The 27,088-nt window shown below is 38.5% G+C and overlaps 6 protein-coding genes across 6 annotated transcripts; 3 read left to right on the top strand and 3 right to left on the bottom strand.

The window, feature by feature from the left end:
* Nucleotides 1-723: 723 nt before the first annotated feature.
* Nucleotides 724-7,129, top strand: GCK72_000946 (uncharacterized protein; the record flags this gene model as incomplete). The annotated part of the gene is made up of 14 exons (XM_053722763.1): nt 724-751; nt 1,855-1,999; nt 2,049-2,340; nt 2,390-2,569; nt 2,616-2,710; nt 2,803-2,986; nt 3,387-3,887; nt 4,479-4,622; nt 4,667-4,836; nt 4,882-5,127; nt 5,176-5,295; nt 5,359-5,546; nt 6,677-6,933; nt 6,992-7,129. The coding sequence occupies 14 exons, from the start codon at nt 724-726 to the stop codon at nt 7,127-7,129; spliced, it is 2,688 nt and encodes an 895-aa protein (XP_053591408.1).
* A 1,674-nt stretch (nt 7,130-8,803) lies between these two features.
* Nucleotides 8,804-10,051, top strand: GCK72_000945 (uncharacterized protein; the record flags this gene model as incomplete). Its single annotated transcript, XM_003098791.2, has 3 exons — nt 8,804-8,985; nt 9,108-9,867; nt 9,968-10,051. 3 exons carry the CDS (start codon nt 8,804-8,806, stop codon nt 10,049-10,051), a joined length of 1,026 nt encoding a protein of 341 aa, XP_003098839.2.
* Nucleotides 10,052-15,098: 5,047 nt separating this feature from the next.
* GCK72_000943 (uncharacterized protein) lies at nt 15,099-18,074 on the top strand (the record flags this gene model as incomplete). Its single annotated transcript, XM_053722761.1, has 10 exons — nt 15,099-15,264; nt 15,312-15,502; nt 15,548-15,611; nt 15,703-15,834; nt 16,041-16,309; nt 16,365-16,565; nt 17,042-17,372; nt 17,420-17,525; nt 17,881-17,982; nt 18,032-18,074. 10 exons carry the CDS (start codon nt 15,099-15,101, stop codon nt 18,072-18,074), a joined length of 1,605 nt encoding a protein of 534 aa, XP_053591406.1.
* Nucleotides 15,379-17,179, bottom strand: GCK72_000944 (uncharacterized protein; the record flags this gene model as incomplete). Its single annotated transcript, XM_053722762.1, has 3 exons — nt 15,379-15,461; nt 16,259-16,451; nt 17,069-17,179. The coding sequence occupies 3 exons, from the start codon at nt 17,177-17,179 to the stop codon at nt 15,379-15,381; spliced, it is 387 nt and encodes a 128-aa protein (XP_053591407.1).
* A 368-nt stretch (nt 18,075-18,442) lies between the features above and the next one.
* On the bottom strand, nt 18,443-20,045 carry GCK72_000942 (uncharacterized protein; the record flags this gene model as incomplete). The annotated part of the gene is made up of 5 exons (XM_053722760.1): nt 18,443-18,540; nt 19,406-19,492; nt 19,540-19,612; nt 19,659-19,877; nt 19,956-20,045. The coding sequence occupies 5 exons, from the start codon at nt 20,043-20,045 to the stop codon at nt 18,443-18,445; spliced, it is 567 nt and encodes a 188-aa protein (XP_053591405.1).
* A 4,832-nt stretch (nt 20,046-24,877) lies between these two features.
* Nucleotides 24,878-26,210, bottom strand: GCK72_000941 (uncharacterized protein; the record flags this gene model as incomplete). Its single annotated transcript, XM_053722759.1, has 4 exons — nt 24,878-25,096; nt 25,154-25,342; nt 25,698-25,805; nt 25,863-26,210. 4 exons carry the CDS (start codon nt 26,208-26,210, stop codon nt 24,878-24,880), a joined length of 864 nt encoding a protein of 287 aa, XP_053591404.1.
* Nucleotides 26,211-27,088: the final 878 nt, after the last annotated feature.

Genomic DNA, 27,088 nt, shown 5'->3' with positions numbered 1-27,088 from the left:
TATTGGTCAACACATCTCTGCCTCTTCTCGACTACAAATTCCGTGACACATTCATTTCCATTTGACCTTCTTCTTCTTCCTCTTCTCATCCCTTCCTCTCTTTTTCAACTTCTCATTCATTTCCACGTCACAGAAGTCTACTTTTCATTACAGACCCGCTCAAAAAATGTGTGATTTCTATTTCTCCCTTCCTCTTTTTCACACATTCCTTCTACTCCTATCTCATGATGATTTTCAATTTAACCTGCCCTTTTTTTGTTCCATTCCCCTGTTGACAGTAAGCCCATTGTTGCCATCAGGAACCCCTCCTCCTCTCTTCTGATGACCTTCTTCCCCTTTTCCAGTCCAATCAAATCGAATTTGACCAAAAAAGGGGAAAATGTTAGAATAAAATCCAAGTGGGGGACCGGTCTTATGTGTTAATAGCTTTCTCACTTCAGGTATTTTTCGAATTTAAGAAAAAAGAGAAATTAGATGGGCGGTATTGTTCTACTTTCAACTTGGCACCTCATTCATTTCGTTTTGTTTTGGAATGCCATGAACTTTTTATATTTCTATTTTTTCTTAAAAACGTTGGCAGCTTGTAGATATTTATTGTGGAGTCCAATGTGCCCATTCTTAAATTTACTGTAGCAAAAAGGCCAGAGGTGTACTGTATTTCACTCCGTTTTTGGAATAGCGTTTTGTCATTTTAAGTGATTTATGATTTTACGTTTCTGCCCCATGATTAGAGCTACTCGAATTAGAACTGGTACGAATCAGAACGGTCAAATCTAGGTCTAACGTTCAATGTCTTTAAAGGAAGACTGAAGTCATATTTTTTTATTTCATGATTATGATACTTCAGAAAATTCTGAAGAACTTTCATCATTGGAGCATATGCTTAAATAAACGCTCTAAATTCCCATTTTCACGGCTCAAAAGGAGCCTTCGTGGAGGAGTTTTTCCACGCAAACTTTTTCCACCGTGTAGTTCTCTCGGACAAAATTATTTTTCAATTCCTCGTTTTCTCGATTTTTTCAACAAATTTTTTTTTTTGATTTATATCGTAAGAAAAGAAGAAAAAACACGAAATTTTGTTGAAAAAACCAACAACAAAATATATGACTTCAGTCATCCTTTAAGTCGGTTCTGATTTGTACCAGTTCTATTGCGAGAAATTCTGATCAGGCACAGCACCAGTTTATGTAACATTGGATGAAAAGAAGAAACGCAGACAACAAGAGCTTCTCGTCATCTGTGCCCTCTTTTTTATCATATTGTATATGCTTTTATCTCGAATTAGAACCGCCTCATATCGAAAATAGTCGGATAAAAACTTCTCGCGATTCAAATGATTTTAACTAGCTTACTTTAGATCGTTCACAGGGTCTCGGGATGAGTAGTGAAAATAAACGCGCTCCGCTGAAATCAGCTAAAATTTCAGCGCGAAATTCGAAATAAATTTTTTATTTAAATTTTTTATTTATTTTATGAATAGTATTGATCTCGAAAAGACGCGCGACGGTAGAAAAACTGGCCAAAAATGCGGGAAAACTAACATAAATCGGCTCAAAAAGTGGTCGATTAAGCTGCGTATCAAAGTGCCACAGTAAAACAGCGAATTGAAAAAATTAAAATTTGAATTTACCGCCAATGTCTAGTGGAGCGCATACGATTTCACTACTCACACCTAGACCCTGTGATCGTTCTAATTCGTCCCAGTTTTAATTCGTCACAGTTCTAATTCATCTTGTTTTTTACAGTCAATTCTTCTTGGTTGAACTGTATGTTTGGGCAATGACCGTCGATGAGAAAACGCCCGCTACGAAAGGTATGACCTAAGAGTTTCCTAGGCCACCAGATCTGTTCCAGGTGCGGTGAAAACGACGCGTCTCGTTCGCGGAATCGCCTGGTTCTTCGAGAAATGGTCTCATTTCGTTGCGAACAATGCCATCGCACTTATCGTCATTTGTGTGGTTCTCACGTTGATCGGAACTTTCAAGGTGGCCACGACACCGTGAGTAACTGGGAAATTGAAAAGAGATGATAGATGATGCATCTTGCAGAAATGAAAATGACATCACCGGATATACACCGTACGGGGCGAGAGCCAGGGATGAGTTCGATGTAATGACTGATTTCTTTGCTCACAATGGAAATGGAATTGCAATGTTCGTCCTGATCCTTCCGACTCGTCATGAGAGTGTCCTCCATCCGGATGTCCTCCGAGAAGCTCTTCGTCTAGAAAATATTCTTTCTTCAAATTTTACAATGCCCACTGCTGAGGGAAAACATCAAAACTATCAGGAGTTCTGCACGAATTTCTGTCAGATCAACGAACCATTTGTCCAGTTTGCAGTGAGTCTAATTTCAGGCAAAATTGTTTTTTCACGGAAAATGTTTTTAGAGAAGCTACCTAACCGAGTTGGACAACTCAAAGAATGGAACTGATCTATCTGAAAGGATCTCTCTGAACTACCCTATCACCAGTATCTATTCCAGAAAAATGAGCATTCAACCCAACTTTTTTGGAATTGAAATGATGAATGAGACCGCTAAAGCAATTACTAATATCAGATCATCAAAGGTTTTCCCAATTTTCAAATATTCTCAAAGTTTTAATTTCATTTCAGTTGATCGCTCTGCAACTCCGCTCGGAACGAAAGGAGGGGTGGAATAGTCAAGGAATCAAGGATTTCGAGATGTCCATCACGAATTACTTTGAGAAGTGAGTGAATGAGAGACGCAGACAAGGATACTCTCGCGTTGTCTGCGTCTCTCACAATGTCAATAGAGCGCGATTCCAACAGCTTATTTCAGAGAATTCAAATCTCCTGAAATTCGAGTTCTCACCCTTTCCACATCATACGTGGAAGCAGAAGTTGTTCGTGCTGGAATGTCTCTTCTTCCATTCTTGGTCGTTGGTTTTGTGATCATGGCTATAGTCTCATCGGTGACTACATTCTTCTCTGCTCTCTACATGAACCAAGTTTCTATTCATAAGGTAAGAGAGAGAGTGTGCAGACAGTCAGACACTCTAGCTTCTCTGGGTCTCTTTTGAAAAAGAAACCAAAAGAAAAAAAGGATATGCCGGAGAGGGGAATCGAACCCCTAAAGGATTTATATCCACAGGATCTTAAGTCCCGCGCCTTTGCCACTTGGCTACCCCGGCGACAAAATATTTACAATGAAGAGAGGACATGAATGTGTTTTGAGATGAGCAAGGGGTTACTGTAGATAATTTTTAAACTTTCCTAAATAGGTTTTTTCAAAAAAAAGTTGACAGATAAAATAAAACATTTCAGAAACAATAAAGATAACAAAAAATATTTGTTTCGTTTTTTAACTACAAAAAACTACAGAACGTTTCGTCTGAAATCTTCCTTCCAAATTCAAAATTTCAGTTCTCCCTCGCCATCGCCGCCTGCATCTGCCCCTTCATGGCATGTGGAACTGCTCTTGGAGCCTTATTCTTTTGTGGAGTCCGTTTTGGATCCATCCTCTGTGTTACTCCATTTCTAGTCCTTGCCATTGGAGTAGACGACGCCTATCTTATGATTCATTCCTGGCAAAGAGTCACCGCAGAACGAAGGAAACATGCAGTGGAAGGCGATTCTCCAGGAAGTCGTCTCTCAGAAGTTCTCGTCGATACGGGACCGGCTATTCTGATCTCGGCACTCACGAATATCTTCGCTGACGTGGCTGGTTGTTTTACTTCGAGTCCTGAAATCTCTCTGCTCGGATATGGAAATATGGCTTGTATTTTCTGTGATTTCTTATATCAAATTACTTTTTATTCGGCTATCATGACGATTACTGGATACTTCGAAATGAAAGATGAAGCACAGAAGAGACATATCAAGACGATTGCATGTGGTGCTGAAAATGATGATTCCAGTTGTACGGTGAGTATTCTGAATGTAGGCGTAACGTCACAGGGCGCCCCCCTTCTGATCTAAACCGTTAGCTGTCTAATAACAGATGATATCTTGACGTTACCAAGATCTAGTGAGCGATAAGTAATGACCTTTACTCGTTTTCTATTTTCAAGGTTTTCTTTCATAGTTTCCGAGAGATCTTATTCAAAGAACACAGAAATTTCGAGGATAAGAAAAATAGAAAAGAAACAAGAGAAATTGAGACTAGATGAGCAAGGAACAGAAGTGACAGGTGTCGGCGAATGATATGAAAAGAAGAAAGGGAGATCTGATTTCTGTTGGAAAGAGCACGTAGGCAAGAGGATAAGAAGTCAAAGCACAATGTGGAGGTTAAGACTGATCATAGACAGATTATGATATATCGAGACTACAGTGATCTCTCTAAAGATTGACATGGCAGGGATTCGAAGTAACCCGGATCGTCACGGAAGTTCTGAAAATAGTTATCTGTAAAATTCTTCCCGTCGACTAGCACATTCTAGATAATAGAATCGAATTGTGCACCCTTCTGTTTGATATAGTAACCTACAGTTATATCAATATCCTCCACCTTTTCAGAGCTCCTCGGTTGAAAGTTTCGATGTTGTAGTCAAGAGAAGAGTGGCAACATTCCTGGAAACCTACATTTCTCTTCTCACCAATGCGTTCTTCCAACTTCTGGTCATCCTCACTTGGATCGTTTTTCTCGTTATTTCTATTTATGTAAGTTGTTCCAATAGAAGTCTACCTACATCAGATATTTCCAGGGAATCACCATAATGAATATCAACTTGAGTCCCCGAAAGCTTTTTATGGAGGACTCGAGTCTTCGTGAAATGGACGATTTGAGAGTAAAATACGTGGTTCCTAACTACTATTTGGCTAATGTTTTTGTCAGAAATCCGGGAGATTTGACAGATGGAAAACGATTGGAGAGGTATGAGTCGCTACGCCGTGATATGGAATAGTCTTCTCTTTACAGATTAAACAATTTTGTGGACGAAATGGAGCATTTGAATGGAAGTTGGGGAGCACTTGGAACCAATTATTTTGTTCGAGATTTCATTGATTTCCAAGCAGCAATGAATGAAGAAGAGGAGTTGGAAGGAGGAGAAGAGGAGAAGTCAATTGTGAAGAGAGGAGGAATTGATATGAATAACCTTCCAATGTTCTTGGAATGGCCAGAGTATCTTTTCTGGAAGGGATTCGTACAGTATCACAGTGATAGGTTGGTTTACTGGGGGACTGGCTGATGTACTGTAGTTTTGAATTCCAGCAATCATACCGTACTTGACCGATTCTTTATCACATTTGCAATTCACGGGAAGAACCTACAAGAGTGGCCAGCAAGAGGAGATGCGTTGAGGGAATGGAGAAAAGTTGTCGATAAGTATAGGTACGTGATATCTTGAAACTGGACAGTTCGAAACTGGGACGCTTCGAAAACCACATTTTCCAGCTCTGAATTCGGACTCTCCGTGTTTTCTGACGATGGAATCTACGTGGATCTCATTGAGAATATGCCAACTGACGCGTGGCAATCAGCAGTTGCTACGTTGGCTTGCATGGCATTTATCTGTTTTGTGTTCATGTATGATGTTCCTACTGTCATTGTGGCAACTTCTATTATTGCGAGTATTATGACAGGTTAGAATGAGATCGTTTTTACAGAGAATATACTAACTCAGCACAGTTTTTACAACTGCGCTCCACCGAAATGCGCTTGAAAAATATATATTTTTCTCTGAGTCTCTCAATTTCGCACACACTTTTCTAAATATGTAATCTCAAACAGAGAACGTGTTTATCTCAAAGATGAGCAAAAAAAGTTAACTAATAAATTGTAGAGAATTAAATTTCCTATATTTTATCTGTTGACTGCTTTTCGATTCTATCAAAGACCACAAAAATACGAGAGTTCAAAGTTTTTTTTGAGCGCAGAGAAACCATAGTGCCTGTCATCTCTGCGTCTCTTTTTCTCTCTAGATTAAAGAAAAAAAGAAAAAAAAACAAAAATATGCCGGAGAGGGGAATCGAACCCCTAAAGGATTGATTCCATGGGTGCCTAAAGCCCACGCCTTTACCATTTGGCTACCCCGGCAGCAAAATATTATTGTTAAACTGGGATATAAAGTGATTTTAAGATGAGCAAGGATTACTGTACATGTATTTCAGGCATACTTGTCAAATCACGGGCCGGCCCGTTTGAGCCCGGCCCGGGCCGGGCCGGGCCCGCTGAAAATTTCAGGGCCCGGGCCGGCCCGCAGGGCCCGCAGCAAAAAATTATTTTTGAAAAATAGAATTAAAAGTCTTGGAAATTAAATATTTTCTTCGGTTTATACTAAATCGAGGTCGGGGGATTCGATAAGACTACTTTCAGAAGCCTCCAGCAAGTTCTTGATCCTGATTCTGATCATCGGCTGATTATCACAGAGACTTTGAGAGGCTCAAAGTTTATAGTGACAAAATAACTTATTCTGACAATTTCCGTTTTCACTTGTTGTCTTTTTATAATTTCTAATCAATAATATGTTTGCCATGAAGTAGTAAACGAAAAAACAATGGGAAAACGACGAAAAATTTTTTTTCAATATTTTGACGGGCCGAACGGGCCGGGCCGGGCCGGAAGATTTTTTTAGCGGGCCCGGCCCGGCCCGGCCCGGCCCGGCCCGTGACAAGTATGATTTCAGGCATTTATTTTGTAGGTTTATTATGGAAATAAATAATCAGGATAAAAAGTGAGGAGAAATATCGATTTCTCAATATTTCATTTCCAGGAATTCTCGGAATCCTCTCCCTTACTGGAACGGATCTTGACCCAATCGTTATGTCTGCCTTGATCATTTCTATCGGATTTTCTGTGGATATCCCCGCCCACATTTCTTATCATTATCACACGTCTTCATCTGAAAATGGAATCAGAGACCGTCTACATCAGACATTGTCCTCGGTTGGGTTCCCAGCCCTTCAAGCTTCATTCTCCACTTCATTATGTGTGCTGGCGCTGAAATGTTCTTCAATTTACATGTCGAATGTAAGTTTTCATAAAAATTTAAAAGTTTCCAGAAGATTCTAATATTTTTGAATTCCAGGCATTCGTCAAGACTATGATCACCTGTATGATACTCTGCGTGTTCCATGCTCTCGTCCTCCTCCCAACTCTCTTTGCAATTTTCAGCCGAATATTCTCAGTATTCCACGTGAAAACATCTCCAATTGAATCGAAATGATCTCGAATATCTGTTCTATCATGTTTGCTCGATCTTTGTGTTTTTTCTCTCTCTTTCATCCTCCTTCTTTCATTTTTTTCATTCTGTTTGCTTTCGGTCTTTGTCAACAACTTTACGGTGAAATTATTTGATATTATCGGTAATAAAAATATATATCTTGTGATACCTGTTAATAACTTGAAACTCCGCCCACTAATTGCAAAATTGCCGCATGTTTTTTTTTTCAATTAAGACGGGCTCATGGAATATGAATGGAAGAATGAATTGCATAAACAGACCGAGTCCAAAAGATGAGCCACGTGGAGTACTCTTATCTAGAAGTGATAAACTCAAGTATACGTGACTGACCACACTTTTGTTTCTACTCGGACAATTGTCGAAAACACTCTTTTCATCTCTCATCTCTCTCAATCTCTCTCTTTTCACACAAAAGAGAGGAGAACGTGTTGAATTCAACATTTCAGTTGGATGTTTATTCTGAAGACAACTCGATTCTGTTTCTTTTGAATTCGATTGTCTACAAAGAATACTTTTATTTTTCGAATTCACTATTATTTCTGAACTTTCGATTCAGACTATCTGAAATCATCCCAGTGTTAAATGGCAAATTTTGGGCACCGAAAAAAATTGGAGGTTTTATTTCAGACTTTTTCTTGAATTCTTGAAACGATAGGGATCTTATTCTAGGATTAAAGTCTAGGATTAAAATGTACATTGATAATTGGTGTGTGATTTTTAAAATTAGTTCGTTCGATACATTTTCGTTGATCACTCATCACAATTTGATTAGAATAACCCTATTTATTTCATCGAAAATGGTTTTTGATCAAATTTTTCGATAGAAATTTGTTTTATTATTCAAATTGAATCTACAGTAATTCCTTGCTCATCTTAAAATCACTTCAAATGCAAACTTTCCTCATCCTTATTTCGTGCCGGGGTAGCTAAGTGGCAAAGGCGCAGGACTCAGGATCCTGTGGATATATATCCTTTAGGGGTTCGATTCCCCTCCCCGGCAAACCTTCTTTTTTTGGTTTTTAAATTTAGTTATTTCTTTGACACGAGTACTCCCTTCATCGAACTAGTTTGAGGTGCAAGATTTTAATAATTTTTGTAGATTAAATTGAAATGTTAATTTTTTTAATTTTGGAAAGTTTTGAGAACAATCTTCACAAGAAAAAATGAGCCAGATCACTCAAATCATTCTAAAAATTGTTTTGCCAAAAAAATTACAAATCGACACGAAAGGCGCACACTTTATAACTTCCACCGGTCTCCCGCCACGAAAACAGTAACCACATTATTCCCGGGCGCGAAAAAAATGTTTTCAATCAGTGTTTTTCGAAAAGTTCAAAGTATCAACGCTCCAAAGTATTTTGTTTCGCGATCACCTCATTTCGTCGCTCTCCGCCTTTGTGTATCTCGTAGTTTCTATCTTTTTCCTCTGCGCTCTATCATTTCCCCACGCTCTATTGCACTCTTTTTCTTTTTTCTCCTTCAGTTTGCCGATGGTCACTGGCAACTAAACGAGAAAAAGAGAACACAACATCAGATTGTTGTTGCAGTTTACCATCTTTTTATCATTTCGTCGCCTTTTTCGATTTCTTCGTTTGAATGAAATTATATCGATTAATAATTGAAAATAAAACATTTTCTAAACTTTTCAGCCTCAACATGCCAAGCGAGACGAGTCAATTCGGTATCGAAACCGACGCGATCACTTTGGCGCGATTCGTGCTTCAGGAGCAACGGAAGCATGCTGATGCCAGTGGAGAGCTCACCAGCTTGCTCACGAATATGCTCGTTGCCATTAAGGCCATTGCTTCAGCCACACAAAAGGCTGGACTCGCTAAATTGTAAGTTGCTAGTGGAAAGTTGTGTCATTTCTTCGAAAAAGTGATTTTTTCTGATAATTTTTATTTGAAAATGATAAAAATCTAAGCAAAAACGAGAAATATTTTATTTCCTCATTTTTCAGGTACGGAATCGCCGGATCGACCAATGTCCAAGGAGAAGAAGTGAAGAAATTGGACGTTTTGAGTAATGAATTGATGATTAACATGTTGAAAAGCAGTTATACGACATGTCTTCTGGTTTCTGAAGAGAACGATGAGCTGATTGAAGTGGAGGAGAAGAGACGTGGAAAATACATTGTGACCTTCGATCCACTCGACGGATCGTCCAATATCGATTGCCTTGTTTCCATTGGAACTATCTTTGGAATCTACAAGAAACAAGGAGACGGACCAGCCACTGTCGAAGATGTTCTCAAACCAGGAAAGGAAATGGTCGCTGCTGGATATGCTCTCTATGGATCCGCTACGATGGTTGTCTTGTCGACTGGTGATGGTGTGAATGGATTCACCCTCGATCCATCTATCGGAGAGTTCATTTTGACTCATCCAAACATGAAATGCAAGGAAAAGGGATCGATTTATTCTCTGAATGAGGGATACGCCAAGACATGGAGCAAAGGATTCGCTGAGTACATCCGTACTCGTAAGGAACCAGAACCAGGAAAGAAAGCGATGGGACAAAGATATGTTGGATCCATGGTTGCTGATGTTCATCGTACGATTCTCAACGGAGGAATATTCTTGTATCCACCGACTGCTTCGGCTCCAAATGGAAAACTTCGTCTGCTGTATGAATGCAATCCAATGGCTTATATCATCGAGCAAGCCGGAGGAATGGCGACAACTGGAAAGGAACGCATTCTCGATATTCAGCCAACTCAGGTTCGTTTTTGTGAAAATTTCTCGAATCTCGTTCATTCGAAACCCAATGACAGTTAGAAATAATCCTCCAGAACCCTAAAATTGAAATATTTAATTCCAGATCCATCAACGTGCTCCAATCATTTTGGGATCGAAACTCGACGTCGAAGAGGCTCTCGAATACCTCAACAAGTACGATAATTAGGTTTGTTTCTTTGTTTTCTCCTCCCCATTATTCGTGAATATTTTAGTTTTTTGTTGTACATCTTTTCATTTTTCCCCTCATTTTACTGCCTTCCCAGCCCACTTTTTTCTCTGTTACATGTTGACATACACTTAAAAAACACAAATTGGTATATATTTTCATGTTAAATAAAAATTATTTTGTATTAAAAATTGTAAGATTTTCGGCTTTCGGATTTCAAATAAATCCGAAAAAAAGTAGGTTTGTGGATTATCCAATGATCCGATGAGCAGCAGACAAAATAAATAGAGACGAGGGAAGAGAGGGACTCAGTATATGCAATGAGACGATCGACTTGGTGGATGAAGAAAAAAGAGTGAGAAAACGAAGAAGACGAAGAATCGATGCCCCACCCCATTTGGCTCCCGGACGACTTCTTGTTTTCTTCTTGTTTTTTGTCGTCATTTTCTCAGAGGGCGTTCAGACGGAACACTTGGCTCCGTGCCAACAAAATCCGGAGAGGTGGAATTTTTGAATAAGAAGGCTTTGAAAGGGGGAAAATAGCAGAATTAGTAAACTATATTCGCAGAGAATTAGACAATTTTATGAATTAAAAAATTTTGCAGTTTTCAAAATGTTTGTTTTTTTTTTACCTGAAACGCGATTTTCGTTGAATTTTACTGATAAAATTTTTTTTAAATGTATTTTTTTCACGGACTAGAAGTTTCTCGTCCAGCAACCGTCAAAAATTTAAAAGTTTTAGTTTTTTTTTGTTGATATGAGAGTTTTCCGGGTTTTCTCATGTTTTTCACCAAAAAGCTCAAAAACCAACCTATGAAAATTTGCTATGTTGCTAAATTTGCTTTGAAAGCTCAAATTTCTAGATTTCGCAAGAGAAAATTGCTGTGTTTCGTTTTTGAATTGCTTAATGTTACTTTTTGTAAACTATTCAAAACGCAATCCTATGGAAATACGCCCTATTGCTAAATCCACATCGAGTTTTCGCTTTTAATACTTTGGATTCTAGAATAGAAATACGAAAATAGAAATATTTTTTAAATTCGGACATCTAAAAATGTTTCAAAATGCATGGAATTTCTAATTAAGCTTTGTAAATTAGCACTAGGGCGCATTTTCATAACTACTTGCACCCATATGAATTAGTAAAAGCGCCCTATCGAACCTTGACACCAATTTGGTCTCGCTCATTCAAAATTCTGGGAACTCAGTAATGGGAAACAGAGATTTGTCTTGGTTTTTTTCTCGAAAAACCTGTCGACACTCTTCTCATTTTGCTCATCAATTCATCCTCCATACTACACCCTCTCTATCCGTTTCCTCTTTCATTTCTTCTTCTTTTTCCACACCAACTCACTCCCCCACTTCTTCTTCTTCGTTTTTCTTCTCCTTCATCTTTTTTTACGAGTCGCATCCTTTTCTTCCCTTGGGACCACGAATTGAGTTCTTTTGACCCAAAAAAACAGAGTAAAGAGTAAGAAACACCTACCCGAAGAAGAGGAAGCCATATGTTTTCAGAGAAATTCTATTCCGATAATACATGAAAGCTTAATGCACTCAGTCAGGCCTCGAAATAAATGTGTTTTCGGGAAGAAGGCGTGATAGGAGGGTGACCACCCACCACTCTTGCTCTTTTTCTCTTTTGGTTTTTGTCTTTTTTCTGTGGCTTGGATGACGTGGAAGTAATTCAGGATTCTGGAAAAATGAGTTGAGTTTGAAAACTTTTTAGGTGCAAACGCGCTCTAATGAACAATAATTCACACTGAGTTTCAAATTCAACTTTTGCAATTCCCTGTCGACAAATTTGAGATCTAGAATTATAATTAGTGGATTTCGTTAATTTTCATCCGTTTCGCTTCCTGTCAATGGATCTTTTTCTAACGTGAATTTTGGAATTTTCAGTTTGGAAAAAGGCTTATTAGCTCGGCACAGTTCTTACAACTGCGCTCCACCGAAATGTCGTTGAAAAATTTATTCTCTCAAATTCTCTCAATTTCGCACACAATTTTCTTCGGTTTCAGTAGAGCGCGGGTGTAAGAAGCTTACCGTGCAAATACAACAATACATTTAAATTTAATGTTCAGTTTTAGCGATGGAGCGCATTTGCACAGACATGAAAAATTCGATTGAGCGCGTTTGCATTGGGTTGTACCTTCGTGGACCCATCGTCCGAATTCGATCTGATACGGAAACTTGACATTTTGAAAAAAAAAACCTTGAGAAATGACGTTATTTTAGGCACCCAATATTTCGTAACCCACAAAATTTCAAAAATATGGGGTGGGGTGAATTCAGAAAATCAAAAATCGCGATAACAATTTGAAAATATTGAGCCATATTTACCAGTTCTATAAAGCACTTCTCGCAGGAAAAAGGAATCAAATGACCCCACCTCTCACGATGACTTAATTCTAATTGTTTCCTCCCTTTGCTCTTAATCCAAAAGAGCCCTTTTTTCTTCCGTTTGCACACAACAACGTACGCTTCAACTTCATTAAAACGTGCCAATCTTTACGAATAAAGTTACCGCGAAAGTAATAAACCGATCAAATAGAAATTCGAAAGAAGCAGAGTGCTATGTTTGCATTTCACACCTCGGGATCTCCGTTTGATTAAACTTATCAAAAAATGAATCTTCAGCAGCAGGATTGTTGGAAGGAAAAAGGCATCATTTTGTCGGTTTTTCGCGCTTCTGGAGCGGTCGGCGTGGAGGAGCAGCTGGGCGATTTTTTAGTTCTTTAGTTCTATAAACTTTAGCAGGGCTTACAGTAGTACTCGCCTACCTGGGAGCTATGTCAAGTGAGCTTTGAGAGTCTGCCTTAGGATTTCAAATTATGAAATTTTTGAAAAACTTTTTATAATTAAGTAGATCAAACCTAGATCTTCATTTTTGTAGTTGACAATTTTCTTGTAAAAATCTTCCCTGATATGGTTTCTGTATGTTCAGAGCATCTGCAGCGACATGGTTATGAAAAAAGAACTCATTTGGTCTTTTTATTTTCCTGGTTTACTTGGAGCATTAGGTACTATAATCAAAAATATTTTTTTTCTTTTAATAGTTTTTAGAATATTTGTAAGTCTATTTTGCAAAGTTAACATGGATCGCAATAATCCCTACAGGTACAAACCTTGAGCCCACGTCCCTGTCTCAAAAGTTGCCAAATCATTTTGAATGTTATATGGTGAAGTAGATCAAACCTAGATCTTTATTTTTGTAGTTGACTACTTTTTCGTACAAATCTTTTCTGATATAGTTTGGGCTTGTTGAAGTAGCCTACCTTTTTGCTCTGTTTCTCAACAAGTTCATTTTTCTTCAAATTATAACTTTATTGGTTGAAACTTTACAGAAAAGTAGTCCACTACAAAAATGCAGAGCTAGGTTGGAGCAGTCTTCTCATTTTGATAAATATTCTAATTTAGCCTCAAAACTCTCTATGGCACTCCTTCAAGCCGTTCGAAGACACCACGTGTCCAGTGGACCCTCCCGAATTGTTTCTTCCTCATCATACACATCCGGGGCGACAAAAAACGCGGAGCCCCGACTCTTTCTGACCCAATATCTGAGCTCTCCCGCTCCAATCTTTCTACCATGATGTAATAGTGACGTAATCGGAGATTCTTTCCCGAAGAGAAAGCACACTTTCTAATTCATTCTTCATGTTTGGATGTGTGTACGGACAAGGTACCCATTATGTCTTCTGATTGCTCTCTACCCTATAAGCTCCATGTTTTCTTAGAAATGTTACTTCTTTCTCTCTCTCTTTTTTCTGCACTTTTTTGCGGACCGCTTTACTACGGAGAGAAGATTTCGGAGGGAGGGAGTGAGATGTGGAGAGACGCAGGATGAGAGGATTCTGTTACGCGAGAAAAAGAGCCCGCGGGATGCTCCAGAATCTTCTCGTTTCTCTTCCTGCATGATGGTGACAAGCAGCTCGTTATGATAGACATCATTTCTTGCTTTTCTCGAGTTGCAAGAACCTTTTTGAAGGGGAAGAAGGTGGTCTCAATTTTATTAGGGATCGAGAGCCGCCTGAGGGCAATAGTGACGCAACCTGATGTTGCAAATGGTTGGCTCACTGAAATTGAGTTTACTCTGAAATTCACCGTTCAAAACTTCTAGAATTTAGCTGAAGTAATGATTGAGAAATTCTGAGTTTGAATATGTAAAAATTTAGGTGAATCTATGTTTTCAGTTTGAGAATATCGGCTGCAAAAAAGAGTAGAAACATAGAAAATAAGACTATTGGCTAATTCAATTCTCCCACCATGATTGGGTCAGAATTTTCCAAACTTTTTATCAAATTAAAACAAATTTCCATAATTTTGACAAAGATAATTTTCTCTCTAAAAATTCACTGCTCCTTTAAGCTCCACCCACTTTTTGTGCGACATTGTTCAAAAACTGACAACAGCGCTAAACAGGAGTGGGCGTGGCTAACTTTTTTAGCACGGCATTTATTTGCACGGCACGCTTCTTACAACCGCGCTCTACCGAAACCGAAGAAAATTGTGTGCAAAGATGAGAGACTCAGAGAAAAAGAGACATTTTCAAGGCAATTCCGTTGGAGCGCAATTGTAAGAACTGTGCCGAACTGATATTTCTCCAACTGCGCTCCACCGAAATTCTTTTACGGTTCGAATGGAATCTCAGTAGAGCGCGGGCATAAAAAATTCAACGTTAGAGATTACTGTAGTGCGCATACACCTTCACTTCCAAAATGCACATCTACCTCCCGAACTCTAAATTTCAGTCATTTTTGTAGAGCATTCTGATCGATCATGTCTGATTTCCTAAGAAGATTTCCAGAGAAATCAGACCTCACCCCGTTTCTTTTCTCCTCCGCCATTCCCTTGACACCAGACATATCACACGCTTTTTTCTAGAGGGGTTCACTCATTTATCCCCGACAACAAACGTCTCTGATAGATTCATTTTCTCATTACTCTCGATTTCAATGAGCTCATAAATCGTTTTTAATTGATTCGCCCTTGCAACATTTCACGATTTCTAATCCATTAAATTCCTTCAGATTCCTCCAGTTTTCTCAAAATGGACGAATCAAATAAAATGGGGTTCCTAGGAGCCACTTCTTATGTTATCGGTAATATTATTGGGTCGGGAATCTTCATTACACCTGCATCGATTCTTCGAAATGTAGACAGTATCGGGCTGAGTTTGCTCATTTGGGTCCTTTGTGCGGTTATTGCAATTTTGGGTGAGTTCGAGACTGCTGGCGCGCGTTTGACGCTTCTCTGATTTCAGGTGCTATCTGCTACATTGAACTGGGTACATCTATCCGTGAAGCGGGTTGTGACTTTGCATACATCTGCTATGTCAAATGGTATTCCATTGCATTTGCATTCATGTGGGTGTCAGTGTTAATGACATATCCAGCTACTATTGCAATTTGTGCTGAAACATTCGGTCAATATTTAATTGAAGGACTGAAACAGGTGATATTCTTCTGACACTTCAATGACGTGACTTTCTCTTTTCAGTACTACGAAATAGATGATGCACTCGTGCCTACGTGTCAAAAGTTGTTTGCGTACTCGTTATTATGTAAGTAAATATATCTTCTTTTTGAAGAAAAAAGAGTTCTCTTGCAAGAATCCGGTGCTCTTTGTTCTCTCGATATCCAATTTCTTTTCAGTTCTTGTCACGTGGATGAACTTCTTCGAATTGAGCAAATTCGCGGCGAGATTCCAGATTTTGGCTACAATTGCGAAGTTGTTCTCATGTCTCTTGATTATTGGAACTGGTTTCTACTTTTATTTTGTCAAAGGTAATTATTGGAAATTTGAAATATTCTCTGGAAAACTGCTGAGTTCTCCCTATCAATCGTATGCACTGTATACTGAAATACTGGCTGCGTAGCGACTCAGGGTTCGATACCTAACAAAAATCCGAATGTTTCAAAAAAAAAACGTGCACAAAAATTGCAAAATGGGCGGAGCCTTAAAAACTCATGCTTTCAGCTTTTGTGTTCAGGTTGGCACGGATACCTCGAAAACCCAATGCAAGGTTCAAAATACGGAACCGGAAATTTGATCCTTGGATTCTACGGTGGTCTCTGGGCGTTCTCTGGATGGGATGTCCTCAACTACAGTACTGGAGAGATCAAGCATCCAAAACGTAACGTTCCATTCGCTCTCCTCACTGGAATCAGTGTTGTCACTGCCATCTACGTGGCCATCAACGTCGCCTACTTCGTGGTTCTCGACGTGGAATCAGTGAAACAATCGGATGCAGTCGCTGCGGTACCATTCCTAAAGGCTCTCTTAATTCAATAGTCCACTTTCTACTCACTTTCAGATTTTTAGTCGTGAGACTCTCGGCGACTTCGCCAACATCATTCCCTTCCTGATTGGTATCTTGCTCATTGGATCGTTGAATAGTAACCTGTTTTCTGGAAGTAGATACATGTATGCTGCTGCGAGACAAGGACATCTTCCCGCCTGCTTTTCGTGTGTCAATGGGGAAACTGAATCACCGAGAGTTGCTGTGTTGGCACAGGTAAGACTGTAGATTTACTTAAATTTTTGAAAATTATGTTTACTGGTTTTTGTAGTTTTCGGACCGTCCGACACGGAGCCATAAATCACTCAGTAACTCTAAATTTTTGCAGTGTTTGTAGATCAAATCCAGATCTTCATTTTTGTAGTTGAAAGATTTTTTGTACAACCTTATTCTACAAAGTTATACACGATTGAAGTGAGTAGCTTAAAATTGAAATTAGTGGGGGACAGTTTGTAATCCCATATCTCTCTAGGTAGAATCTGTAAAAAAGTTGTTAAGTGCAAAAATGTAGCTTTGCTTTTGATCTACACGTTCTTCAAAATTTGAAAATTTTAGGTTAATATTTTACGTAATGGCGAATGCTAAAACTAAGCCGTTTTCAGCATAAACTGATTTTTTCCTCCATTACGACACATTTTCTTCCGGACGATATTTACAGAAAATTATTAAATTCCGAAATATTCTAATTTCAGAGTATCCTCGCCCTCATCATCTCTTACGTTGGTGACCTCGACACCCTCATCACCTACGTAATGTTCGGATTCTGGGCTCAACGGATCTTCAGTCTCGTCGCCCTCCTCATCATCCGTCACAACCATATTCCAGTCCATCCGGATGCAGTTCGAGTCCCACTTTTCTGTATTTACTTGTTCTTGACAATCACTGTTGCTTTGGTAATCATCCCGATTTTCTATGAATTCCAGTCAACAGCTCTTGCCATTGCAATTTGTCTGTTTGGTTTCGTTCTATATTACATCTTCATTCACAAGGCGATTTTCCCAAGATGGTTGGTGACTTTGAATAGTGAGTTTGAATAGTTTTCAAATTCTGAAAATTTGGGATTTTTTCAGAGAAAGTAACACTTTGGTGTTGTATACTCTTCGATTGTCTGCCGGATGTGAAGGGAGGAGTGCATCTTCTTGCTTCGGACAGTTCGCAAGCATTGCTAACTGAAAGGTAGGAGTTTTATTTAGCTGCGTATCAAAGGTGAAAGTAGATTCTCAGCTAATTTGATATTAAATTTTTCAAACTCAAAACAAAATGAGCCTACAGTATCCTACGAACTTACTGAATGAGGTGTACGAGCAGTACTCTGCATTTGCAACTGCGCTCATTGCGACTAAATGAGACCACTAGAAAGAAAAGGGTTACGGTAGAGAGCGCCTGTAGAAAATAGGATTTTAAATCAGTTTCTAGATATTTTCTAGCTTAAAAATCAATTGCGTTACGAGAATTTTAGTTTCCAGACTTAGTTCCTCCTCCTTACAAAAACAAAACTACAGTATCCTACAGTAACCCATTTTCATTCCAGACTCTCCTCCACCCGTCTTTCTGATGACAGTCTTCCTGATCTCCATTCCGACGAGAAGAATATAATGCGTCGAAACGGAAGTGCCGCTGGACTAAAGATGTTGTAAGTACTCCCATCCATTTTCTCGAAAACCTCGCTCCAGAATTTCCAGCGTACCCTCATCACTCGTCGACCTCATCAGCGACGTGCAATAATTTGTGTATTCCGAAATTCACTCATTTCTCTGCTCATATGGGTTATACTGTTGTCTAAAAGTTGCTCATTTTTCTCCTGTTTTCCATCTCTCTGCCTTCTTCTCCGAGTGTGTGCCTAAGGCTTTATCTTCTTTGGAATAGCAACAAAAGTTTGTTTTGTTTTTATTGTTTTTCTACTTCTGCAAGAGGAAATAATAATAAAATAACTCTTTATTATACTCATCATTATTATATGTAATTCAAATTATTAGAGAGGGTGATAGATATAATTAAAGAAAAAAAGTTAAAAATAGATTCAATTAATTATTATGACTAGGAATTATGGCGGAAGGGGATTAATTCAAAGTTGAAATTAAGCTATTGTCGAGTTATTGACGAACGAGACACTTTGATTCCTCGTGCTTCGAAAGGTAGGACTTGAGAGCGAAACTCTTGCCACATCTGGAGCATTTGTGTGGTTTGGTACCTGCAAGAAATAAATTATGTAAATGGGAGACATCATAAAACAGTTTTTTGCTAATCTGATGTTTAACAGTGTCTTCAATGCACTACAATAGGAGTCATTTCTCCCTGAAACCGACTAATTTTGGAGCTTTTTATTTTGACAACCTGTAATTCCCATGTTAGTGTCCCTACGAAAAAATGGTCAACTACAAAAATTATGTGCTATTTTGGCTCTGTCCAACCCATACAAAATAAATGTCGTCGCACAATCAGAAGACACCGAAATACACGGTGAAAGTTGGTCATTTTCCACTAAAAACAGCCAAAGTTGACTTTTTGAGCGGTACTGTAACTTTGACTACTTGGAACGGTGATAAAATTTTTCTATAACATTTAATTTTTATTTCACTGTATTGGTCAATCCTGGAACTTCCTTTTCGTAGTTAACAACTTTTTTATAGGTTGTGTTTCAAGTACGAAAAATAGGACATCTACAAAATTCGAGCTCTATACTTGGACAACACGGTAAAAGATGGATTAAATCCAGAAAAGAGCTTCTGACGTCATGTCAAGACAATTACTTTTCATTGAAAACAACAATTTGTGTTATTTTAGTGACCGCTACTGTATCTGATCTAACAAATTCGGGAGCGATTGTTATCAAAGTACAGAACTAAATCAAAATTTTTTGAAATTTTACCCCGGTTTTTAAAAAAGAGCCCTACCACGAAAATGATTGAGAATCTGAGGGGTGTGTGAAACGACTCAATGGAGGCCGAGCCCATGCTCTCTGACATATTTTTTGTTGAGATTCAAGATCTACTATCAGCTCAAAATAGAAATGTTTCCAATTTTCCCTATTCTTACAGGCTCTCCCAAAAACTTACCTGAATGAGTTTGAACGTGGGCTCTCAAATTGCTCTTATCAGCAAATCGTTTGCAGCAGATTTCACATTGGAATGGTTTCTCCCCAGCTGGAAAAAACAAAAACTCAGATGAACAATAATAAAAACAAACTCACTATGAGTTCTCAAGTGTCCCTGCAGAAGCCATTGTCGACTGAACTCCTTTCCGCACACTTTGCATTGGCAAGCCTGGAAAAAAAGTGAACTTTAAAAGAGGAATGGATTTCAGACCCACCGGTGGATAACTTCCAAATTTCGTCTTTGCTTTCCGATCTGGAGAGGAAGGAGTACTGTAGGTGGTTACTGTAGTTGAGGGAGAGACGGATGGTGATGACTCATCGCCGGATAGCATTTGGATGGCATGCTGAAGTGTGGGAGGTGGTGGAGGGAAGGAGAAAGTGACATCCGGGAGATACGGTACGGCGATGAACTCCACTTGAGTGTTGTATTTTCTCTGGAAAAGGTAGTATTTGTGGATCTGGGTACGGTAGGTTCTTTTCAGGTTTCTACAGTAACACTCGAGTTCTCTTACCTGCGCCGCGTCGAACAACGCCGAAAGATACCGCAACAAGAATGGCGTCGTGACGATTGGGAATGGTGGAATCTCGAATTGCTTCGACATTTTTCTTCCTCGATGCCTGAATGATTTGAAACTGAAGAAAACGACTAAAAAGATTCGAGATGAGAAAAAAGTGGGCGGAGTTTCTCTGTCCACCGGTGAAACCACATTCCATCTAAACACTACGGTAATGTGTCGAGACATGCGGGAAATCAGAGAGAAAGAAGGTAAAATTAGAGAAGAGGGGAGATCGTAAATTTGAATTGGCGCCACTAAACTCTCAGTACTAAATGTGCTCCTGGAGTTCTAAACATATGGGTTATGGCGCCCTCCTGGAGATGAATGATTTGTGTGTCTTCAAGGTGTAAATGCGACAATTTGACGCCGAGTAGAGAACGGAAATTGGATTTTTCAGGATTTACAAAGATTTCACCATCAGATGCATTAGAATCAAAACTCCGGGCTTTCTGATGACGGCACCGAAGCCGAGAGTCATGAGTGCCAGAACTTTACTTGAAATGACGGACTCTAGATTTACAGTACCGGCCAAAAAGACATCATATTTTCCATTTTTCAGTTGAAAATGTCCAACTTTGAGAATGTGTCATAGTAAAATAATTTTTCCCACAAAGTAGATTTTAATGGATCGTACAGAGCAAGAGTTGAACTCCATTTTTGACGTTGACAACTTTTTTTTACGGACAGTCCCTAGAGAGTTATGATCATTTTTAGACGACAGCTCAAAAATCGCACTATTTTGCACTGAAATGGGTCGATTTGAGGGAGAAATTACTTTGTCGAGATGCAACTTGCTAGGGAGTACTCGTACAGAAAAGTTGTCAACTACAAAAATGTATTTCTACTCTTGGTCTGTTGAATCCACGAAAAGTTATTTTGTGGGACAGTTAGTTTTACTATGACACACTCTCAAAGTTGGACAATTTCAACTGAAAACGGCCAAAATTCGTATTCTTTTGCACGACACTGTAGATGCGTTCTGATCTTCTCGATACCTTTAACAAGTCAACCTCAATTAGTGATACTGTACCGCTGTTATCTTATCAGTAAGAATTCCCAGTTGAAACGTGAAAAAGAGAAGTGGAAATGACACCTTTTGGAAGAGAAGTAACGGATAGAAATGCAACCGGTACTGTGGCAACAAACTAATTGAAACCCCCCTAATGATATGATAATAGTTCCTAGAGAGGAAAAGTGAGAAAAGAACCACTCCTTTCACTTTAACCTTTGGCTTCCCCTTTTCTTATCACTTTTCTTTCGAGATTTCGCGGGTTAAAATGATATAGTAACCGGTATTGAAATGATAGGTGAGAGGGGAGAAGATGAACGGAGAGATTGAATTGGGTGCAAAGTGAGAACATTCAGGTGGCAGGGAGGGTTACGGTGTCATTGATTCACAGATTCCTAGGGAGATCAGTGAACATTTTAGCAGTTTGAACTTTTCTAGATCGTTACTGGCTTGGAAAGAACCTAGGAAAAGCTACACTTCAAATTTGAAGCTAGGCTCAAACTACCGTAAAACCTCTATTAGAGGTGCCTTTTTTCTTTTTTCTGAAAGGAGATATCAAAAAGTTGCCATGAGACAAAAGATAGCTGAATACTTATAAAATATTTCTTCAGTTGAAAAAAAATTGATAACTCTCAAGGCAGTTGAGATATTGTGCACCACACTCTTGCTACTGGAGACACCTCTATTAGAGGTTTTACGATATAATATTTACAAAAATTGGTTAGACGGTGTTATCGTGACATTGTTCCAAAGTTTAGACTTTTTAATTGATCAAATCCTTATAAAATGCCTTTTCGCTAAAAAAAAAGGGATAGTTGGAAACCTTATTCGGATCACTATACACACTCAAATAGTTCCTTAGACTCGAAAAAACTCCAAAAGTAAAAAAAAAACTAATTTTTTTTTGGAATTTTTGAAACCAAATCAAAGAAACCCGTACTCTTGGACGCTGTCTCTACGATCAATCCTAAGAAAACCGCTCACCAAGCAGGTATCACTTCAAAGTTGTTTCTAATGTAAGCGCGAAACCTATGAAAGAGTTACCCACCTACACAAACATTATGTAAATCAACCCTTTTCCCTTTGATACCTGTCGCCTTGTTCTCACAGGTATACTGTAAGTGGCGGAAAACTTGAAAGAAGAGTCAAAGAAAAGAGTTTCAAAAAAAGACATGTGTCAGGAAGTGAGCCACGAAAAAGAACACATTGAGACAAGTGTCTCCGTCGGTGTGACAAATGGAAGTGGTCACACATACGGGTGTGTCGGAATGGGAGAAAAACGACTGGGGTCAATGGAATGGGCGGTTCATTTCTTCCGGTTACGTGGAATTAGTATTTAGAGGAATTGAGTGGGTGGAAGGAAGCTAGACACATTAAAGTTTTCTGAGGCAGTTTCAGACAGAGAGTTGTGGGTGAAAAGTGTCACGCAATTCAGGAGAAAGGTAAGGAGGAGAACTAATATTTCCAATTTTCAGAGAATTAAACTTATTTTCAGATTCTAGTGAAGGCCTAAAAGATTCTGAGAGCCAGAAGTTGGTGATGGTAATGTATGTCTTTTGGTTACTGTAATTTCGTGTCGGGACCCAAATTGTCAGTTTTCAATAGCTTAATGAGACATTCGCCATAAGAATAGGATTTTTAACTATTTTAATGACTCAAAGGCTAATAAAAACTGAATTCTTGAGTAGTTTATTCCAGGAACTGATAATTCGAAAACCGGTATGAAAAAAAGTCATTTTGAAATGTTTTGTAGAATACGAATAGCTAAATTTTTATGAAAAAAAAACCACCAACGTGAGTTCCAAAAAAATGTTAAGTCCTACAGTACCCCAAAGAAAACTTTCAAGTTTGAGAATGTATAAAACCTTGATGAATCATTCGATAACACTTATCTTTAAAAATCTACATTTTTTGAATCTAGATCTACATTTTTGTTGTTTTCCTCCTTTTCATACGGAGTCATTCTAGACAGTTGTAGATAGATACAATTTTAAATTTAAAGTTTTGAGTTTCTAAATACTCCGTTCTGAACTATTCAAGGAACTGCGCATGATAATTACTAAAATAAAACTCCAGATTCACTCTACAAAAAAACAAGTAGGAACCATTCCTGATACCAACCGGAAATAAATAGAATAAAAGAAACAACCGTCTGATCCAACCTAATACCTCTTGTGTTTGTATATCCCAAAGAGAGAACACAAGTGTCGGGTTTGGGTTTATTACAACGAGTTTACAACCGAAACGCGCCTTTGATTTTGAATTTTCTTCCCAGGAGCTGAAATTTCAGAGGCGGAAAGGGCTGTAAACCTGCTTGTCATGTCAGCAATAAATTATTTTGTTTCTTTTAATGTGCAGATGACCCACTTATTTGAATGTTTCTGTATACCGGAAGGGAATGAGAAGTGTCTTCAAAGGGAAATCCCATTGCATAATCTACTCATCATAGGTACGCAACAAACTGTCTGTCTTCGTGTTTGTTTTTACAATAAGAATAATACAAATAGTCGTGGATAAGAAGACCACGTTGCACCACTGGGTGGGAAGTAATCATGTTTTTTTGTCTGGGGCACCTTTGGCGCTGTTGGATACCTAAAAACATATGAAGATTGTCAATCCGGGTAGAACTGATATTTAAATATTTAATATTTTTTTTCAGTAATTCATTAATGCGGCTATTCGCGTCCGAAAAAAAAAACGTTTTGGCGACTGATCAAATTCTGGAACCGTCTAGCTAAAGAGCCACCCCGATAGACTTTTTTTCAGAAATTTGTAGAAATTTAATTTGTTTTGTTAGATTTTTTAAAAAGTTAGGAATCTCATTTACTCGAACGGTAAAGAAAATTAGATTCAAGCTTATTGTCAGATCCAGAGAACACGGGTGGTTCTAGTGTAGATCATGTTTATTCGGCACATCACCATCTCAATGTTTTGAATATACGAATTCTGAAAACCTGAAACTGCAACATGGCCCACCATGTTGTTTCAAAACCATGAACCAATTCTAAACAAGAAATTCCAATAAACTTTTATACCAATTCAGGAATCTATTCAAGCCACCAAGAAAAGGAATCAGCCGACGTGTCATCTGGATTGATTTCACACGTGGCAGATACTTTATATTATGAATTCATTTTTATCTGTGCATGAGAAGTCCGCGCCGCACTCACGCGGCGGCCACGCCCATTTCTTGCGGCAGTGTTCAAAAATTGAACGCAGCGTGAAAATCGAGGTGGGCGTGGCCGCCGCGTGAGTGCGGCGCGGACTTCTCATGCACAGATAAAAATGAATTCATAATAGTACATGACCAACTGATTCAACGAGTAGTGTTTTCGAACATTCGGATATCCACAATCAACGAAATATTGGTTTTCCGACGAGACACGAATCGAATAGTGACGATTCTTTCTGGTGGTAGTACGGTTAGCGCTCGAAATGGGGCGTCCCACTTTTTTCCGGGAATTTTGGAAAACTGCCAGTCTTTGTCGGAGAATTGTGAAACTTTCACAGAATCTGAAGAAATAGCTGGGGATGCGATTCCCAAACTTTCAAAAATATACGTTCATTTTCAACCGTTTTATGACAATCCGGGGCGCGCGGGAAGGGGACGCGCTGAGCGCTAAGTACGGTAGATGAGCATGAGTGGGAGGGATTATCGAGGCGCCCTGCTGGATAGGACAGATGGTTGAAGTCGAATTCTCCACGGTTGTAGGCGGATGTTGAGTGTTTTTATGAAGTAATTATAGTTGTGTTATTATCGAATATTTTTGAAAGAAATTATTTATTATAGATTAATCAATTGAGCATTTTTGACAATGTCCCGAAAATGAAGAAATGTGACCAAAAATTAAAAATGAGAAATTTCAATTCAGACGGTAGTCACATCCAGATTCATTACCGGAGAAATTTTATCCACTTTCAATTTTCCAACAGTGATGTGCTTATACACTCCTTCCTCTGGTTTTCGTTGCCATTTGTAATGAATATGTTCTCGGAGCATGTAACTTTTCACTGTGTACACACAATAAAGATCACATGAAAAGAAGAATGAGGCAGCCAACATACATAAACATTCCGGATAATTTGGCTGAAAATATTCATCTATCAATACAAACTGTATTTTTTTCAAATCTTTTACACCTACGACATTTCGAACAACAAGAACAGCCAACATACAATGAATGATTCCCAAAACAACCACATAAAGATTCAGCTTTGCAAATGGCATTTTATCGTAAGGTACTTGAACGTAGTACTCGTTGAAATAACTGCTTGAAAAAATGAGGGAGCAACACATCAAAGGGACGACATTGTGATAAACTGCATAACATAGCTGAAAAAAGGGTTCTGTAAAACCGTCTTCGTAGAGAACTTGGACTTGAAATAACTTGAGTTGATCTTGAAAGGCCGCATTCTCACTAAATAATAACCTGTGCAATCAATTTTAGTCCCAGAACTAAAAATAAAACTCCTATCTAATCAGCATCGCTCAAAGAAATATCATTACTTTGGCTGTAACTTGTTTCGAATAAATTAAATAAGTAATTTTGTTTTTGCTTTGAAAAAAAAACAAAAAATATCAAATAAGTTTCAAAAGCCAGATCAACAGTCAGTTTTATGATTTTCAGTAGTTTTTGAATTTCAAAATCAAAGCAATCAAAAACTCTCAAAACTCTTCTAAACCTCACCTTCCAAATAGGATCGTAATCCTTCCATATACAAACTGCAATCAGAATCAAATTAATCACAAAAACTCCAGTCAGTCCAACTTTTATTTCGCACAATCCTTGATATTTCTTAAAACATGGAAGAATGTATCCCACGTAGAGAATAGAAAGCCATAGGTTGCCTACTACAGCGAATATAGCTGTATTCACATCAGCATAGAGAAGAAATGGAATACGGACGGCTATAATTGGGAAAACATGCCAGAAAACCATATTCGAGAAAATAGGAAACATTGCAGTATAATTGCAAGAATGTTTGAGAATAAAATATAGTGGATTAATGAAGAATTTCCAGCTATCTTTAAGAAGATACTTCAGCTTCTTCTTTTTACATGATGGGCAAGTGTAATTCGCCATCTTCTGAGTAATGAAATATTGATTTATGAAGGAAACAGTAGCGGTCAGATGGTGGACCTCTTGGTGGAAGGAGAGTGGTAGAGACGCAGACAATGCACAGATTCTCTGTGGAGTCATCTGTCCCAATGTGTCATTTCTTGAAAGCAGATGTTCACGTTTTCTAAAAGATTTACAGTGCTGGGCATTATACATACTAACAACTTTGGCTGTTTTCAGTGGAATTCAACCAGTTTTGAGAGTGAGTCTCGATGTTGCTCACTATTCCACAGAATGGTTTTTGTAGAGAAAGCACAAATCAAAAGTAGCACTTCATTTTTAAAGTTGAACATTTTTTGTAGAAGAACTTAAGAGAGTTACAATTCGAGAACTTTCTCTCTCAAACTGGTTAATTTCAGTGCGAAATTGTGAATTTTTTGAGATGTTCACTTTCATTGACTGTAACTATTCAGGAAGTACAAAAAAACACTAACAATAAAAATGAAGTGCTACTAGTTTGTGTTTTCCATACAACATTCACTTATCATCAACACCGAGGCATACTATCACAGTTGGTTATTTTCAGCTGAAAATAATCAAAACTGTATCATCGAAGAGCACTTTGCAAAAGTTTGTATGGAACACTTCGAAGAAAAGTCATCTACAAATCTGAAACAGTTTGGCTTGGAACCGATATACAGTACCGCGGTTGGAATCTTTTCTCTATTCAGGGTAAAATGATAATCTTTGAGAGTATGTCATGGTGTCATTTGTTGTCTCATAATATCTAGACTCGATTCTCGTATTCTTTCTTATTTTTTTCACTTTATTATGATTATTTTGTATATTCATCACATGTTTCCTTTCCCCTTTCTCTTATTGTCTATTAACACCCTGCCACCCCAATTCCCTCAAGCGCTTTCCTAGAGATGACGACATCTAGAGCTTCCTCGTCCCATGCTATCTCACGTAATTTCCGGGGAGTTAGCCGACGAAAACGGGAGTTAGCCGCCCGATTC

Source organism: Caenorhabditis remanei, chromosome I, assembly GCF_010183535.1.
Source record: "Caenorhabditis remanei strain PX506 chromosome I, whole genome shotgun sequence".
Taxonomy (NCBI): Eukaryota; Metazoa; Nematoda; class Chromadorea; order Rhabditida; family Rhabditidae; genus Caenorhabditis; species Caenorhabditis remanei.
This window is presented reverse-complemented; position numbering and strand designations above follow the sequence as displayed.